The 19,532-nt window shown below is 36.4% G+C and overlaps 2 protein-coding genes across 2 annotated transcripts in view; both read left to right on the top strand.

The window, feature by feature from the left end:
- LOC127862393 (NIPA-like protein 2) overlaps positions 1 to 19,532 on the top strand; it is a 372,103-nt gene that overhangs the window by 294,919 nt on the left and 57,652 nt on the right. The window lies entirely within an intron of this gene.
- The window catches only part of LOC127862389 (DNA ligase 4-like), a 54,237-nt gene that overhangs the window by 27,650 nt on the left and 7,055 nt on the right, over positions 1 to 19,532 (top strand). Inside the window, exons 10-17 of the mRNA XM_052401476.1 lie at positions 2,740 to 2,876; positions 5,155 to 5,300; positions 6,110 to 6,277; positions 6,860 to 6,997; positions 7,512 to 7,658; positions 8,286 to 8,403; positions 8,765 to 8,900; positions 19,005 to 19,140. Of these exons, the coding sequence (XP_052257436.1) occupies positions 2,740 to 2,876; positions 5,155 to 5,300; positions 6,110 to 6,277; positions 6,860 to 6,997; positions 7,512 to 7,658; positions 8,286 to 8,403; positions 8,765 to 8,900; positions 19,005 to 19,140 (1,126 nt within the window). The remainder of the gene's footprint in view (positions 1 to 2,739; positions 2,877 to 5,154; positions 5,301 to 6,109; positions 6,278 to 6,859; positions 6,998 to 7,511; positions 7,659 to 8,285; positions 8,404 to 8,764; positions 8,901 to 19,004; positions 19,141 to 19,532) is intronic.

Here is a 19,532-nt window from a genome sequence, read left to right on the forward strand (position 1 = left end):
CCTAAATTTGGTATTTCTTGCTATGTGATATTTTTGTGTGTTTTAAGGAATTTCATTATTTAAAATTATGCAACATTTGCTTTGAAGTAGACAGTTATGGTAGAATTATTCTACATCAACAAATTCATAAATATGTCAAACAATTCCCTAACAAGGCTAACATTTCCATATGTTGAACAATACCTAAATTTTCCACATCTCTAACAATTCACTAACATTTCCACATCTCTAATAATGCACTAACATTTCCACATCTCTAACAATGCACTACCATTTACACATCTCTAACAATGCACTAACATTTCCACATCTCTAACAATTCACTAACATTTCCACATCTCTAACAATGCACTAACATTTCCACATCTCTAACAATGCACTAACATTTCCACATCTCTAACAATGCACTAATATTTCTTCTTCTCTAACAATGCACTAATATTTCTTCTTCTCTAACAATTCACTAACATTTCCACATTTCTAACAATGCACTAACATTTCCACATCTCTAACAATGCACTAACATTTCCACATCTCTAACAATGCACTAACATTTCCGTATATCTAACAATGCACTAATATTTCTTCATCTCTAACAATTCACTAACATGTCCACATCTCTAACAATGCACTTATATTTCCACATCTCTAACAATTCACTAACATTTCCACATCTCTAACAATGCACTAACATTTCCACATCTCTAACAATGCACTAACATTTCCACATCTCTAACAATGCACTAACATTTCCACAACTCCTACAAATCTATTACAGTTCCACATCTCTAACAATGCACTAACATTTCCACATATCTAACAATGCACTAACATTTCCACATCTCTAACAATGCACTAACATTTCCACATGTCTAACAATATACTAACATTTCCACATCTCTAACAATTCACTAACATTTCCACATCTCTAACAATGCTCTAACATTTCCACATATCTAACAATGCACTAACATTTTCACATCTCTAACAATTCATTAACATTTCAACACATCTAACAATGCACTAACATTTCCACATCTCTAACAATGCACTAACATTTCCACATCTCTAACAATGCACTAACATTTCCACATTTTTAACAATGCACTATCATTTCCACAACTCTAACAATTCACTGACATTTCGACATTCTCTAACAATGCACTAACATCTCCACATCTCTAACAATGCACTAACATTTCCACATATCTAACAATGCACTAACATTTCCACATCTCTAACAATGCACTAACATTTCCAGACCTCCTACAAAGCACTTACAGTTCCATCTTTCTGAAAATTATTTAACATTTTCTTATATCTAACAATTCACTAACATTTCAACATCTCTAACAATTCACAAACATGTCCACATTTGGAACATAGCCACTTTAGAGTATACATCTCTGATAGTTACTTTACACATTTTTTATTAGCTCACCTGAGCACAACGTGCTCATGGTGAGCTTTTGTGATCGCCTTTTGTCCGTTGTAGGTCATCTGTCGTGCGTTGTCCGTTGTCAACATTTTGCCTTGTGAACACTCTAGAGGCCACATTTATTGTCTGATGTTCATGAAACTTGGTCAGAACATTTGTCCCATTGATACCTCGACTGAGTTCGAAACTGGGTCATGCTGGGTCAAAAACTAGGTCACTAGGTCAAAAAAAAAGAAAAACCTTATGAACACTGTAGAAGTCACATTTGATGACCAATCTTCATGTAAGTTTGTCAAAATGTTTGTCTAAATGATTTGTTGGTTGAGTTCAAAAATGGCTCCAGTCCGTTGAAAAACATGGCCGCCAGGGGGCGGGGCAGTTTTCCTTATATGGCTATAGAGAAACCTTGTGAACACTCTAGAAGTAACAATTTTTGCCCAATCATCATGAAACTTGGTCAAAACATTGGTTTCAATGATATCTTGGACGAGTTCGTAAATGGTCCAGATCGGTGAAAAAATCATGGCCGCCAGGGGGCGGGGCAGTTTTCTCTATATGTATATAGTGAAAACATGTGAACACTCTAGAAGTCACATGTTTGGTCCAATCTTCATGAAATTTGGTTAGAATATGTGTTTTCTGGATATGACGGTTGAGTCGAAAATGGTTCGGATAGGTAAAAAAACATGGGCCGCCAGTGGGGGGAGTTTTTCCTTATATTTATATAGTAAAAAAAGCTTGTGAACACTCTAGAAGTCACAATTTTTGCCTAATCTTCATAAAATTTGTTCCAAATATCGATTTTAAAGATATCTCGGACGAGTTCGAAAATGGTCATGATGGGTGGAAAAACATGGCTGTCAAGGGGCTGGGCATCTTTCCTTATATGGCTATAGTAAAATCTTGTTAACACACTAGAGGCCACATTTATTGTCTAATCTTCATGAAACTTGGTCAGAAGGTTCATCCCAATAATTTCTTGGACTAGTTCGAAAATGATGCCGGTTGGTTGAAAAACATGGCCGCCAGGGGGCGGGGCATTTTTCTTTATATGGCTTTAGTAAAACCTTGTTAACACTCTAGAGGCCACATTTATTTTCCGATCTTCATGAAACTTGGTCAGAAGATTTTTCCCAATAATATCTTGTTATCTCAGGTGAGCGACTTTGGGCCTTTCAGGCCCTCTTGTTATAGAATGTTACAGTGAACAGATAAACAGTTGTTTACTTGGATACAACATAGTTGCAATTCATAGAGGTACAGCATAACCTTCAATCCAATCACTATTATTGTGTTTGCAGCCAGGACTGTGCCGATGCACTGAATGAGGCTATCGATGGCAGAGAGGAGGGTATCATGGTCAAGAACCCGGATTCAGTGTACAGACCTAATACACGTAAGGGAGGATGGTTCAAGGTGAAACCGGAGTATGTCGGAGGTAGGCAAACAATAAAGGTCTTGTTTAATAAGGACATTTATTTTAACTAGAGTTCTGGTTCACTTAAATATTTATGTTTAGTGCATTTTTTGTGTCTCACTGTTTGCCATATTGTTCCTTGCCATGAATAAAGGATAACATGGTTTAGTAAGGTATCTCTCCTGCTGGTGCAGCTGAGGTTTCACTTGATGTGTATTTTATTATGTTCCCCAAATTTTTATCGGGCAATTGTGGTCACAGCTCTATCTGATCATCCATCTCTGTCACACTTTCCAATCTTTGGTATTTTTGTGCATCTACTAGCTTGAATTTAACCAGACTTTGTAGAAAGCCTCATTGCCAACAGCAGGTGTCTATACTAACTAGATATTTCCTATCTGACACACATCATACAAAAATGGTCATGCATCACAGTCTGGTAGCTCATTACAAGTGTAAGGGATTGGACAGGCTTGTCTGGAGCTACACTGGTGGCATTATGCATGATGCCTTTTTTTGCATGTGGCGGCTCATATAAGAAATTAATTCGTAGCTCTTTGTTTTATAGCATAACATCGCCAGCATGGATAGATTTTTAAATATATTGACAATGACGAGATTAGTTCAATTGCATGTCATAAACAGGCACCTGGTTCCTAGGTCAAAGTCACAGTTCAGGGTCAAAAGTCAACACTTTATTCATAGAATTACTTTATCCAGAATGAATATATTTTCAAATGGCAACATATTAGTGGCAAGCATGGTGAGACCGAGTGTCACGAAAAAAGTCACTAGGTTCAAGGTGAAGGCCATAGATCAAGATCATAGGCCAATATTAGAAATCAACTTCTTAAACTCTGTCTTGATCCAGCTTTTATGGATTTTGTAATAAAAGTGACAGGCATTGTTTGATGAAGTGTCTCATGCAACCAGGCCTGTAGGTCGAAGTCACTAGTCACGTTTAAAGCATAGTGTTCAGCATTAAGTAGGACTTTGAAAGAATGTGGCAGAACTTACAACCATACTGATACAAAACTAGATCAAAGGTCAACATCACTATTCAAGATCAAAAGTCAAATAAAAGAAATACATTCAGACTTTGTCCAAACTTTCCCGCAAAATACTTAATTGACAGGCGTATCATTTTTATGCCCCTCTTCGAAGAAGAAGGGGTACGTTGTTTTGCTGGATGTAGGTCGGTCTGTCTGCCTGTTGGTAGACCAGTTCATTTCCAAAATTCCAGTCAATAACTCGTCAACGAAATTGACCAATTGGCTTGATACTTCATATGTGCATTGGCCTTGGGCAGTAGATGACCCCTATTGAAATATGAGTCACTAGGTCAAAGGTCAAGGTCAATATCACACTAAGTGTGAAAATCATTTCCGATCAATAACTTGTCAACCATTTGACCGATGGGCTTGATACTTCACATGGTCATTGGCCTTGGACAGTAGATGACCCTTATTGAAATTGGGGACACTAGGTAAAAGGTCAAGGTCACTATCACACTAAGTGTTACAAATTGTTTCAGATCAATTACTCATCAACAAATTGACCGATTGACTTGATACTTCACATGTGCATTGGCCTTGGACAGTAGATGACCCCGTCACTATCACTCTAAGTCTTAAAATCATTTCCGATCAATAACTTGTCAACCAATTGATCAATTGGCTTGATACTTCACATGCACATTGGCCTTGGACAGTAGATGACCCCTATTGAAATTGGGGTCACAAGGTCAACAGTCAAGGTCACTAAGTATGAAAATTGTTTCCAATCAATAAGTCTTCAATGAATTGACCAATTTGCTTGATACTTAACATGTGCATTTGCCTTTGACAGTAGGTGACCCCCATTTAAATTGGGATCACTAAGCCAAAGGTCAAGGTCACTATCACACTAAGTGTGAAATTGTTTCTGATCAATAAATCGTCAACGAATGAACCAATTGGCTTGATACTTCCCATGCGCATTTGCCTTGGACAGTAGATAACCCCTATCAAAATTGGGGTCACTAGGTCACTGTCACAATAAGTTTAAAAATTGTTTCCCGTCAATAACTCATCAACGAATTGACCGATTGGCTTGATACTTCACATGCGCATTGGCCTTTGACAGTAGATGACCCCTATTGAAATTGGGGTCACTAGTTCAAAGCCCTGTTTTGGGGGGCATATGTCTCCGACCGCGGAACTCTTGTTACTATAAGACTTTTAATTGGGTATATTTCAATCCATTTTGAGATCAGTTATCAAACATTTGAATAGTTCAATGTTGCTCTGTTTCCTTATAGGCCTTATGGATGAGCTGGATGTGTTAGTGGTAGGCGGATACTTCGGTGTGGGTCACAGGGCGGGCATGATGTCACACTTTCTATGTGCTGTTGCCTTGCCAACAGAGGATGGCAACAAACCTGACATCTTCTACTCCTTCTGCAAGGTGTGCCTATTAAATGTTTTCTTCTGTTGCCACAATAGTATATTTAAGAAATATTTTTTAGTCATCTTGTTTTTTATTGGCAAATATACAATGATTTAAAGATCATGTGTTAAGGAATTAATTACCTGAATAATTAAATTATTTTGAAAATGGCTGACAGTTCTTTGCTCATATATGAGGAATATGCTCAAGTTATTTTGATTGTAACATTACCGGTATTCTAACATGATGTGATTTACTATGTGGCAAACAGGATCATGACTTTATAGCATTTTTTACCCAATGTTAAAAATACTGGTCCTATAAATTATAATTTAAACTTCAAATCCTATTATTAGGAAAATTCAAATTCTAATCTTCAATTTTATAATTTTAGATCTGCTTGGTACTTTAATTTTTTGTGTGTAAGGAAAGTGGATTTCAAGAATAAAATCTTAAAATAGAATATGCACAATAAGTTGTTATTGCTACTTGAACATACCATGATTATCATATTGCAACACTATTATTGGAAGGGTATGACGGTCCTAGACAAATTTACTACAGTAGGGCTCCTCAGAAGGTCAGCTGGCCAGAAAAAAAATTATTTGTTCACTTGATGTTTGTTGTGGATGGCAAATAGAAATTTTGGAATATTTCAATTATCAGGAAAGGGTTTATTTAACGGAACTTTATTAGGATGAAAAAAAAGACTGCTTTATCTTGCTAGTTTTGCCACAAGGGACATTGGTTCATGTGTTATTTTGACCTTATTATGTATAAACACATGGATCCATGTTGACAAGCCTTTGATTATACCTTGTGTTCAGATTGGGTCTGGGTACAGCAAGAAAGAACTGCAGGATTTCAATGCCAAGCTGGCCGAGCACTGGCAGGTGTTTGACAAGAAGAGTCCACCCACTAGCATCGAGCTGGCGCCCGGTTTTAAGGAGAAGCCTGATGCGTGGATTGAGCCCAGCAAGTCATGCATTGTCCAGGTGAGGTATTGATGTATAGCAAATGAAAATTATTCATTTTGTTTATGTGAACTTGATTAGTTAAAAGTAGACAATAGTCAATGGGTGCAGCAAAATTCCTAGATGGTTATTCGTTTATTATTGATTCATTTCCTACTGTTAATTCATGCAGGGTTAACATGATAATATTTTAATACTTTGGTGAGTCGATTATTATACAATCAGCGTAAGACATCATTCAATATAAAAAAAAATTCTGTTATGGGTGATGATTGTATAGGTAGTGTTGCTGTTTATGATTATGATGTTGACAATAATGATTATTGTGATGATGATGGAAGCAAATATGTTGTTGCATCTGCTGCTGATGATGATAATGATGACAACTGTTGCTAGTGTTAAGCTGCTGATGATGACGGTGATGATGACGATGTTGATGAAGATTATGATGATGATGATGATGATGATGATGATGATGATGATGATGATGATGATGATGATGAGGAGGAGGAGGAGGAGGAGGAGGAGGAGGAGGAGGAGGAGGAGGAGGAGAAGGAGAAGCAGGACAACCACAACGATGATGAACTACGTTCTCATTAACAGATCAAAGCAGCTGAGATAATTGATAGTGAGAGGTTCAGGTGCGGTGTTACCTTGCGGTTCCCGAGAGTTGAGCGTTTCCGTGACGACAAACACTGGTACGAATGTATGACAACCACAGACATCAAAGAGCTCAAGGAGGTGAGGCTGCAAATCTGTAAAAGTTTGAATGTGTTATACCTTTGGTATACATTGTGAATATCTTGGATTTTGTGTTCGGGATGAAGGGTATTATGATTGATTGGTGTTTGATTATTTAAGAATCCTTGATGTCTTTATTAGCTTGTAAAGCAAATGTTTTGAAATCAGTCTTAAGATATGTGTGCATTCAGCTTTCATAATATATCAATGTAACAAATCATGTTTGAATTTATGCTAACAAACAATTAATTTTACATTTTCCTGGGGCACTTTGGACGTACCAGCCATGACATGCAACTGATGTGAATTTGGTACAATCATTTAAGCCTTTCTCTTTGAAAACAGCGGTTAAAACATGTGCATAAAGGGTCATCCCAGATCAGCCTGTGCAGTAACACTTTTCTGTTGTATGAATTTTTTTTTGAAAGGAAGTCTCTTCTAAACAAAAATCCAGTCTAGGCGGAAAGGTTGTCTCTGTGAGGACACTTTACGCACATGCATTGATCCATCACAGAAGTCCGGTGGTAAGCTGGCAGGTGGCTATGTAGAGCTGGGAGACACAGAGGAGCCGAGCAAGAAGAAACGCAAGGTCGTTACCCGGACAGTACGACCAACGCTTGGGGAACAGTTTCGGGCAGCAGATACTTCAAATGTGCAACAGGTGTGGGGAAAAAAATTAATTTCTCCTTTTCTTATTTATGTTGATTGAAAGTTAATTGTAATTTTGTTGGCACATCTCCATATATGTTATCTTCCGTCTGGAAAATGTTCATGGCGAAGGGTGTGAAGCATAAAGTTGCCGCTTTGTTCTTCTGTCCATATTCTAACGATTATAGAATTCAGTTTGCTTGAGTCAGAAACAAATTTCTCTGATAAGTGGTACCATTCTCTTTGATGGCCCTTCTATCAGTTATGCTTTTAACTTGTGCACAATAGTTTACAATGATCTATTAAACTTCATATGCAGCATCTGTATATGGTGGACATGCACATAGTTTACAGGTTGTTCAAGGTCGATTACATTTTATCAAGGTTTTAACAAAAGATCTTAGAGCCCAATGCTCGAATTTAATTAAACTTAATATGCAGCATGGACATGTACATTGTTTTTAATAATCATTTGGGGATTTAGTGCTCTTTGAGTGATATTATGTCATTTTGTTTATGGACTTCTTGTTTGTTCACAAGATTTCCTAAACATATGGAAACCAAAATTTGTGATTCCACAGTTTGCCAAAATAAAAATGCTGGTTTTAAATGTGTTTATTACACATAACAAATATTTCAGGTGTCCAAGATTCTGGAAGGCCGTGAGGTGTGTATTATCAACGGCCCTGGCGGTTGGAATAAACAAAAGCTGGAAAGAAAAGTAGTTGAGTGTGGTGGAACTATTGTACAGAACCCAGGTATATAGGAGAAGTAAAGTCCAATTTTACAGTTAACCATTTATGCCTGGCGTCTATAAAAAAGGCCTTGGCAAACAGCTAAGACCCAGATGAGACGCCGCATGATGCGGCGTCTCATCTGGGTCTGCACTGTTTGCTTAAAGGAATTTCTGTAAGAATTATTCTAAATATAGAAATAAATATACTAGACATTCCTAATTTTGGAAATAAATTGATCCAATTTAGAAGGATGGGAGAGTCCCATAGGCATAAATGGGTTAAGCTAATATCTGCCTGAGCATTATTACTATATACTAACTAAAAACAAACAATCCTGACAGAGTATTTATGCATTGTGTTAACTGTTCAATTTGTATTCCAGACATAAAAGAGACTTATTGCGTTGTGGTAGACAGACCGGTGTTTCGGGTATCCAACATGCTCAAATCCAACAACTACGACATTGTCAGCGCAGACTGGCTCCTCAGATGCTTTGACAGCAATACACTCATTCCATGGTAAGTGGGATACAACTTTGCACTTAACCATTTCCCACTCAGAGGCAAATTGAAAATGCCTATGTGCAAACAGCATAAAACCAGAACAGCCTGCAAGTAACTCGCAGTCTGTTCAGGTTTTATGCTGTTTGCTGCCTATCAATATCTAAGTAGAGTGTTGGTAATGAAGCCTTTAAAACTTGAATCTAGTAAGAAAGGTCTTTAATGAATTAAATGTAACTTTCTAAGGGACTACAAACACGTCAAAATACGTATCTAAGTGGTAAAGGGTAATGGCATATATAAAATAATATATATGAACCTCAATGTGGGAAAAGGGGACTTAATGCATGTGCTTTACGTGTTGCCTCTTATTAGCCTGTGCAGACTTCACATAAATAATGCAATTAAAACAGATCAAATTTATGGCTCTAGGAGAAGTGCCCCCCCGGAGAACTGCCCCCCCAAAGATTTTTCACTGGGCGGAGAACTGCCCCCTCACTGTTTTTGTATAGGGCGGAGAACTGCCCCCCTGCTGATTAATTAGGGGCGGAGAACTGCCCCCCTGTCAGAATTGATGACCCGGAGAAGTGCCCCCTAATTAAAGAAATAGCGGTGATATATAAAGCGAGTATTATAATGACAATAACGCCAGTAACTTTCTTGCTATTATGTATGGAAATTGAGTGAAATTTCAAAAGTAATATAAAGTTGTACAAGTAATAAAAGTTTTAAAACGGCATAAAATACCTACCTCGGCATGGACGTCGTCACGTCGCCAACTTTATAATCACGTGATTTTCGTCAATGTGAACAAAGAAAAACAAATAACTTTTTGCTAATAAAAAGTTTTCGCGGCTGAATTATTTGATATTTTCCCCGTAATAAAAACAAACAATTAGCATGCAATTTAATCCATCCTTATGCCAGCTGAAAACAATAATTTATTTGTTTGTTTTCGCCAATTACGGATTTGGACGGTTCAATATAATAAACCCGTATGCGGCTTTATTCAAAGCTAACAAGTTCTTAACAATTAAGGTCGGTCCGGTCTACCAATTAAAAGATTAAAAGATCGCGGTACTTATCGTTAACGGTAACAAGTTCTCTGCCTGCCTTATTAGCTGCTAATTAAAGCAACTGTTACCGATTTTGTTTGTTTGGCATGTCGACATGATCTGCTCAAAATGCAAACTGCGGACGACTCGACGGTCTTGCGATGCTACCGACGGATAAGGTGCTAGAAGACATGAATTAACTAAACAACATAAATAAATTGCTTATAAATTCAACTTCACTTCATTTTTTTCTTCAAGTCAGCTAAATTATTGCCTTTGCCTTGCCTATTAATTTACTTTTTTATATGTCAATTAACTTTTTTTCCATGGGTCAATACTATCTTTATAATGTAAATTAATTCCGATGTAACTTTTCCTCCATAAGTACCGAGTTGCACGTCTATATTTAGTTGCAACACATTGCCAGTATTAACACGCACGCGTTTCCTGTGTGGATCTCGACTATGTTTCGCGCTCTTATTAAAACACGACTTTTACAAGGCATTCATGTATAGTGAGTGGTGCAGATGCGTACCAAGGGCCTTAAACAGTAATATAACATACCTCTAGACAATTTGTGTTATTCAGTTCGATAAATGGTAATATACTTGTACTGAAATTAAATTGTTACCGGATAAAATGTGTACGGCGATAACGTAAAATTACCCGTAAGTATTGTTTTCACTACGTAACTAATAACTAATATGACAACGGGGGGCAGTTCTCCGCCCCTACAGATTTGATGGGGGGGCAGATATCCGCCTACTAAATTCTGACAGGGGGGCAGTTCTCCGCCCCTACCGATTTGATGGGGGGGCACCTCTCCGCCACCTTTAAAATAAGGGGGCAGTTCTCCGGGGGGCAGTTCTCCGGGGGGGCACTTCTCCGGATACCCAAATTTATATGTGACCAACAGATATCTCCTGACATGAGGTAAATTGGAAAAAGATGTTTACAATGGTTGTTTAAATATTGTAACTTTTTTTATTTTCTTATGGTAAATATAAATTCTGATCAATAACACCAACATATTTCCATATTACTCCATTAATTGGTTCCATATTACTTGATTTTCTGTTTAGTCCACCAGTGTTATTTCACAACTTTGTTTTGAAATCAAGGTGTGAAGTCACTGAGAACCCCTAATTGACACCTTTTGTCTCGAAGTGGTCCCTGAATATCTGTATACTCAAAATATCCCAGAAAGTGAAAATATGGGTCACTAAGAGTGGAAATTAGGTGACACATAGGGATAACATATATATCTGTGTATTGTGTATGAACAACATGTCAAGGGTGTCACATGGTAGCATTGATTGTAGAACTAACAAAAGTGGGGCACTGATACCCATTGGAAAGTGGGCGGGGCACTCTGAAGATTGAAAACAACTTAAAAAAATTATATATAGGGGTCAATTAAAAAAGTGCTGAACATTTATGATTAAATTTCATTGTAAAATATTGTGTGTGTGAACTGTATTTTACTAAACTTGTTGCATGGATGATTCTTGTCAGTCGAAGATGGACAAAGAAAAGGTATGTTCTTAAATACTTTAAATGTTGTTGAAGATGTAGCATATATATTATAAATACTAATAGCGTTATTTTTATGTTATATAATGCCATTTGACCTTAATCTCTGAACAGCAAATAAAAGTAGTCACAAATTGTGAGTCCATCTTAAGGTTCATTATAATTTGTGTTGATTTCTGATGTTTATACATATCTGAGAAAATGTTGTATATCAGGTATGTGTATTATGTTATGTTAATACACATACCTGTGTATATTTAAAAATGTGCATTTAATAATTTGGGAAATGTATATTTTAATGTTTGGAAAAATGAAAATAAAAAAATACAAAAGTGGTTTATTTGGAAGACTTTAATTTGCCATTTGTTATACATTGGCATTTTTGCTTGTTGATGACCATGTATGGAGTGAATAAATGCCAATGTTATTAAACATAATCGTCTTATTGTAAGATTGCACATCTGATGTAGACGGTTTTTATTTGTGAGCGTTAGCTCACAAATAATGTAGACGCAATTTTGCAAAATCAGCATGGGCTTAGTTACGCTAGGAACCATATCCCGTGACTGCCTGTGTGGATAACTGCAGTAAAATTAGGCAGACGAATGCTAAAAGCACTGCATCTGACTGTTCTCATTGGTACAGTACATAGTGTGTGTATATAACAGCTTGTAAAACAACGTTGGCCAGTCTAGTGTTTATCATTGAAATCTGTACATAGTGGCTGGGAAAATGGGGCTTAATGCATGTCAAATAAGATTAGCCTGTGCACACTGATTAGCTGTATCAATGATTTGGAAAAAAACACATTGCTACCTGTGTTTTAAGACACACTCTTCATAAATTTGAATGGGTTGTGGTCATTTCAAACTTGCGATATACAAAGCTATAACATGATTTGGAAACTGAGTTGCGTCAAAGATTATACAACAGAGAAAAAATTCAGTGCCTTCAGTGCTTTGATTGTAAAACTAGATTAACCATAATAACTTAAGGTGATAGGAAGTTTAGAGACACTCTAAAAATATTTAATTGACGGTTAGATATGGGCATGTAATTTTTATAGTGTCAACACGGACTCTAGATGAGACGGATATGAAACGGGACAGTATCAGCAAATATCTTGTTGTAACTTAGTCATGTGACCGGTAGCTATCGATTAGCGTACAACGAAGCGCCAAAGTTATACATTTTGATGTACCCACTTACGTTTTTTTAAATTATACTTTCATTTCTCGGCCAATTTTGACAAATTATATATCATATATTATAAGCCTCCGTTACCTAGTTTTCAGATATATAAATATATATTATATTTTTCTTATAATTTGGGCAGTCTGGCTAGTTATAACTTTAACTTTTGCAAATATCACACCGTTTGAGAATCTAGATTTACGTTTTACATGTTCGTACTTTATACCAATTTGTAGCGTTTATATTTGGAGTTCAGTTTTAATAATTACATCTTGTTTAGGAGAATATAATTCTGTATACGATAGAAAAAAATGGTTTTAAAAATGAAAGTAAGTAAGGAATGAAGGCGTACGAAAGTTTAACGCGCTATGAATCCATTAATAACAACGAAAATATACTAAAAGTTATATATTTTTGAAAGGGGAATTAATAAGCAACAATATAACGTATAAACCAATAAAATCGGATTATTAGTTTTTGCATAAAATTGAATTTACTACAGTAAAGGTCAAATACTCGATTCAACTCGTGTCAATATACGCTCCATGGTGTATCATAATCTACCATGCTGTATAGTATAAATTACTTCAATAGGACTTCCCAGATTTGCCAATTTTTACCTTAAAAGATGTGAAACAAAAAAGTTAAAACATTATGATACTCTTATGTCATAAAAACTGTTGACATGTAAACTATGTGTAAACAAATGGTTATATACTGAATCACACAAATGTCCACAGTCCTCAGGCATTCATCTGTAAGGTGTTATGGCCTTAACCCGATTTTGAATACCCTATTAAGTGTCACCAGCTTAGAGACAAAGGTAGGAAATGTGGTAAAATAGAGCTGTTATATAAACTGTCTGAAAATAAAGAGTCATTAATAAAGCACAAATTGCCTCTCCGAAAATTTAGAGTCATGAAAAATAATTATTTTGGCCAAAAAAGGGAGGGTACATAAACTTAAGAGTGTCTCAAAACTTTGAGTGATAACAATTATGCTTTTCTGATTTACTCAAAAAGTTTATTAACCGGTACATAGTTAAGTTATCACTTTTACAATATTATTTATTGATTAAATATAACCAATTACCTTCTTTATCTGCCTTTAAGAAACACACCTTTTAGAAATGTGGCATTAGTATGTTGGCTATGTATCTTTCGGAGGTGTGGCCTTAAGTCTAAGAGTTGTGGCTCTTCAGTCTATAGTTGCCATTTTGGTTGTTTCTTTGCTATAAAACCAACAGTTTTCATCCAGTCTAAATCTATTCTGCTGTAAATGTATGTCTTTTTATAGCCAAGTGTTATTTTCTACCAAATAGTTTCAGAAACTGGCACTTTATCATATCAATTTTGCTTTTTTATTCACCTTAGCAATATATATTTATCATAAATGCTCCGTCGTTTCAAAGTTAATTGTCAAACTACCAGCAATTATTAATTGGGACTATAGCACCATATGGTCAAATGTGTCATAATAGTCTCTCCGTATTTAAGGTACATTACAAGAATCTAGTTATACTTTTCATTAAAATCATAAAACATAATTATTTACAAAAAACATTATGATTTAAAGATCATGAGAAAACCAAGGCGCCATGTGGACTTCCAGAAGGGAAGAACCATCCTCAAACTACCAGACCTCATAGAAACCGAAGATGCCAATCCAAACACAGAGATGTTGGCGGGTTACAGACTATCAGCCAGGGATGGTCCAGCTGTGTCATCGAGCCACAAACGTCATGTGGTGGCATCACTGAATGTTTCTGCTGTGTCACATGACCTAGAAACTCATGCGGTGACATCCCCTCTCGAGAAGAAGAAAAACTGGTCTAAAGGAATTCATGAAATAATACTCAATGCTATGCCTCCATCAGACAGAAATGTTCAGCATGATTTACATCTGCCAGAATCATCAGTGTTAACCAAGACTGACAGTATTGATAAGAGGAATTTGAGAAGTGAACTGGTATCATTGTCAGAACTAGAATCCAACACATGGAATTTTCGAGCAGCAAATAAAACTGTTGCAATAGGGAATCAGAAGGATGAGAGGCATGAGATAGGACCAGCATTGCATGCTGGGCTTCCATCAGTGCTGTCTGCGTCACGCAGTATCCTGGCCAGAGGGTCTGTGGCTGTGGCCATAAATGACTACCACGCCTCCAGGAAGGGGAACCATCCTCCAGCTGAGGCTTACAGCAGTAACTGTGTGACGTTGTATGCCTTGGAACATGAGGATGCAGATGAGCAGCACATTGTGGAGACAAATCGGTTGAAATTTAGCAGTAACCAATTGGCCAGAAAAGCAGGATTGCCTACAAGCCCTCTTCCACCAAAGAAAAGACGTCTGGATTTTTCTGTGTCATCTAAGGTGTCTGTACAAAAGAAAGAGTGTAAAGAAGTGTCAAACGAATCCTATTGTGAAGCACCTAGTGTGGACATTTTGAAGAAAAGTGGTGGACTTGATGGGAATGCTTGTGTAGAATTGTATGCAAATTCAACTGCTAGCAGTGTGGGGTCATCTGGCTTCGCTGATGGACAAATTAAAGGAAGATCAGAATCCAGAAGAACTATGGAATCCCAGATCACAATAAATCAAGCATGTCGTAACATTATGAAGCATTTGGATAATGTAGTGATGCCCATACTTGAGGATGTGCCACATGTTCAGTATACAGGTGTCAAGTTTGCTGAGGCAAAGCCATGTGCAATAATACTGCTTACAGAGAACCTGTCTGAACTGTCCTCTCAGGTATCAGTTGGTTTGTCTGATCATGCAAACGAGAGAACTGCTCGACCAAACACTCGGCAACCTGACGCAATCATTCCTTCAGTGGCTGAAACGGTAGGGGAACCACTGACTCCCAAGGCTGGTAAAACTTTGAATGTTTCCATGACAGCAAATCAGAACACTGAGGAAGACATCGCTGTGGCGGAAAATGTTCACAACTATTACAACTATGAGTTCAGAGCAAACACCAGAAGAGTGGGTGAAACTGCATCACCATTTCTTGATGACAGACTCAAGAACGTCAAAGCCTACAGAATCTCAGGGTATGTGTCAGAGAACTATGTGAAAGTTGTGGTGAGGATGTCACAAAATGGATTAAATAGATCTCCTTATGTATTTGACGGTAATGATAATCTTGATCTGCAAGCAGTTGGAAAATGTAGAAAATCAAGCCCAGCAATATTTGCGCGAGATCTCGTATTCCGTGTGTTCACACTGAAGGAGTTACAAAATGGGTTGCCAAGTGACTCGGACAAGAAGTTACAAGCAATCCAGAAATGTGTGAAGAGAGAATTCCCTGACTGTGGTACTGATATTTGGAAGAAGAAGTGTGTGCCGAGGATAAAAGGCTCTCTGAAGACCCTCTTCTCTCATAGAGTGAAGATTGTGCAGAAGTTATTGGACTCTAGTGTGAAAAAGTGAAGTGCTTAGTAGAAATGCTGAGAATAAGGCATGAAAGCTTCATCTAAGTAAAAGTTAATAACATAAAATTATACAATTCTATTCCAGTTTTTTTAATTTTATTTTCATTTCTATGCTTTATAACAATAAATAGAAATTGCTTTTGAATTTGAGATTACAACATTAATTTTCATTCAAATATATTTTTTTAATAGTTCATTTTTGAGCTTTGAGTGTTCTTTTGTCAGTTTGACAAGATTGTTTGCAGTAAATGCTGGGCAGTCTGTTTCATTCATACACAAAGGTGAAAAATACTGATCTTATATTTGATTATACTTTAGACTCAATAAGTATAGAACACAAATCGAATTGATAAAGGACAACCTTTTGTTTTTCCTATTGTTAGTCTGTAGATTATGCATATGATATTCTACATGTAGGCTTCATAATGTGTGAAAGAGTACGTCATGCTGAAATGGGTCTCAGGCCATATGCAGCCAGTGTCTAGACCTGGACTGCATAAGAACCATTTTAGTATGACGCAAGTCAATTAAGAGATAAGGTGTAAATATATAATTATCAGGTGTTTAAACAAATGTTCTTAATATGTGTATGAAAACAACGGTTATTGTTTGATATGCAGGATTATTTATTTTGTATCCCCAATATAAATATTGATCTATTTTGATTATTAACCATATCATACATTTGTAATCACAGTTAAAAGAAAATAATGTATTTATTAAACAGTTACACGTAGTTCCGAAGCAGTGTTCTGTGTTATTTTTGTTGGTGTGTGATCCCTACTTCCCATGCAGTTCACATCATTATAAAGCAAACAATCATTAAAACTAATTTTCTGTTGCATATTAAGGAAAATTACCATTAATTATTGCATGAAATTACCATTAATTATTGCATGTAATTCAAGTAAATTTAATGCATAGCAAAATAAATTAAAGAAAAATTACTTTGCAAAAACACCTTATGATTTTGAGCTACTCTGTTTTATACTTAAACACAGACAATATTTACTACTTGTATGATATATTTTAACGCAGATATCTCTGATTTCATTACTTCTCGAAATGAGGAGTAGATTATTGTAGAATGAGTATTAGTATGTACAGTCAAAACCCAAAGGCTCAAACTTGTTTGACTCAAATTTCCAGGTTGGTTAAAGTCTCCTTGACTCCTTGAAATACTGTGCGTCAGACTGTAAGTTTTTCTGTTAGTCTGTTTGTCAGTCTGTCACTCTTTTCTGGATCATACCATAACTTTAAAAGCCCTTCATATTTTTTCATGAAACTTGAAACATTGACAGATGGCAATATGGAGATTATGCAGATCAATTCATTTTGTTCCTATGTCGAGAATTCTGGTTGCTATGGCAACAAATAAAAAAAAATCTTACAATGAAAGTGTTTCACCGGTACGGGACCATTTTGCTTGGCAATCTCTTGTTTTTAGCTGGACTTTTATATATAAAATATATATAGTGGAGCTATCCTACTCACCCCGGCGTCGGCGTTAGCTTCTGCGTTAGCGTAAGCGTGCAAATGTTAAAGTTTTCGTACTACCCCAAATATTTTCATTGTCCCTTGACATATTGCTTTCATATTTTGTATACTTGTTAACCAACATGACCCCAACCTATAAACAAGAGCTGACAACTCTTTCAAGCATTTTGTCATAATTATGGCCCCTTTTCCACTTAGAATATGCAGCAAATGTTAAAGTTTGCGTATTACCCCAACTATTTTCAATGTCCCTTGACATATTGCTTACATATTTTGCATACTTGTTAACCATCATGACCCCAACTTATAAACAAGACCAGACCACTGTATCAAGCATTTTGACATACTTATGGCCCCTTTTACACTTATATAATTGAACATTTTGCTTAAATTGCCATAACTTCTTTATTTGTGATCACATGTTATTATTACTTTCACAAAACAACACTTACCTGAATACCACAATGGATTCCAACCAAACAATACCCCACGCCCCTACCCAGAATCCCCCCACCAACCCCCCCCCCCGAATTTTTTTTAAACATCATCTAATAAATTACCACACCCCACATTATACCCCCCTCTCACCCCCCTCCCCCCTCTACCCCCCCCCCCAAAAAAAAGTTTTTTTTTTTTAAACATCATCTTATAAATTACCACACCCCACATTATACCCCCCTCTCCCCCCCACCCACCCAAATTTTTTTTTTTTTGTTATTTTTGAAAGATCGTCTAATAAATTATTAAGTATGAACAATTCCCCATGATGGCTTACGTTATACTGTCAAGCACTCGAATAGTCGAGCGCGCTGTTCTCTGACTGCTCTTGTTTCTAAAATCTAGTTAATTGGGGCTGACAGGTATGTGCTGGTCCGTGCATCATGTTGTCAATTGAATTTGTTTTTGTTTAACTTCAAATTTTTTTTATGATAATTTGGTAAAAATAAGGACTTCCAATCAAGATTTAAAGTTTCCACCTGTCCATGCCAAAATGTCTATTTTTACAGGGTGGGGTAATGGCCCATGAAAAGTATCTGCATACTTTGCGGTAGATGCCAAGTAGGGCAGTTGTTAGGCGAATGGATAAATATGCGCAAAGAGTACTGGTAAATTGTTCAGCAGAAGTATGAGAAAGTTACCAAACTACAACTACATCATTGAAAAACCGTTGAATAGTGCCTTATATAATATATAAGAAAAAAGTGAAATATTCCTCTTCAATAGGTTGCTGTCACGTACTGGATATGGCATCCTCCATGTGATCAGGAGGATCGAGTTCCATCAGGGGCCATTGTGAAGTTCTTTTCAGATGGCAACAAGTACTTGGGAAATGGACTTGAGTGCATCAATAATTATCAGTGTTCTTTACAATCAAGCTCAATTTTGACATTTTTTTCCTTTGGTAGGTGCCCTGGGGATATGCTGAGTACGAAGCCCTCCACACAGCGTCTGATTCAACAGGAGTTTGATGAGCATGGTGATAGCTATGTGGAGGACACAGATCCAGACTGCTTGAAACAAATCATGGCTAATATCACTGTTGTATGTTTCATCGTCCTTTATTTGACTTTTCTATAAATTATAAGGAAAAATCAACAACAAAAATGTCAGTAAAAATTAATTGTATTTGTTTTTTTCACTGTATCTTGTTTTTCCTTGTTCCTTGATATAATTCAGCAGCGGGTCAACACTATGGGAACAATATTGTATCATTTAATGTCATTATTTAGACATAATTAAGCAAAAATGGTTCAAGGTTAAAATCTTTAGAAAAGCACAGAATACAGTGTATGATAAGTTATGGTAGATTATCAGATTGGTTGTACCATGAATGATGATCAGTGAATATAAATATAAACTTTCTCTGTTCTCCTTTGTAATGAAATCAATAATATGCAGAAACAAACAATTAGCCTTTGTTTATTAAAGTAAAT

This window comes from Dreissena polymorpha, chromosome 16, assembly GCF_020536995.1.
Source record: "Dreissena polymorpha isolate Duluth1 chromosome 16, UMN_Dpol_1.0, whole genome shotgun sequence".
Taxonomy (NCBI): domain Eukaryota; kingdom Metazoa; phylum Mollusca; class Bivalvia; order Myida; family Dreissenidae; genus Dreissena; species Dreissena polymorpha.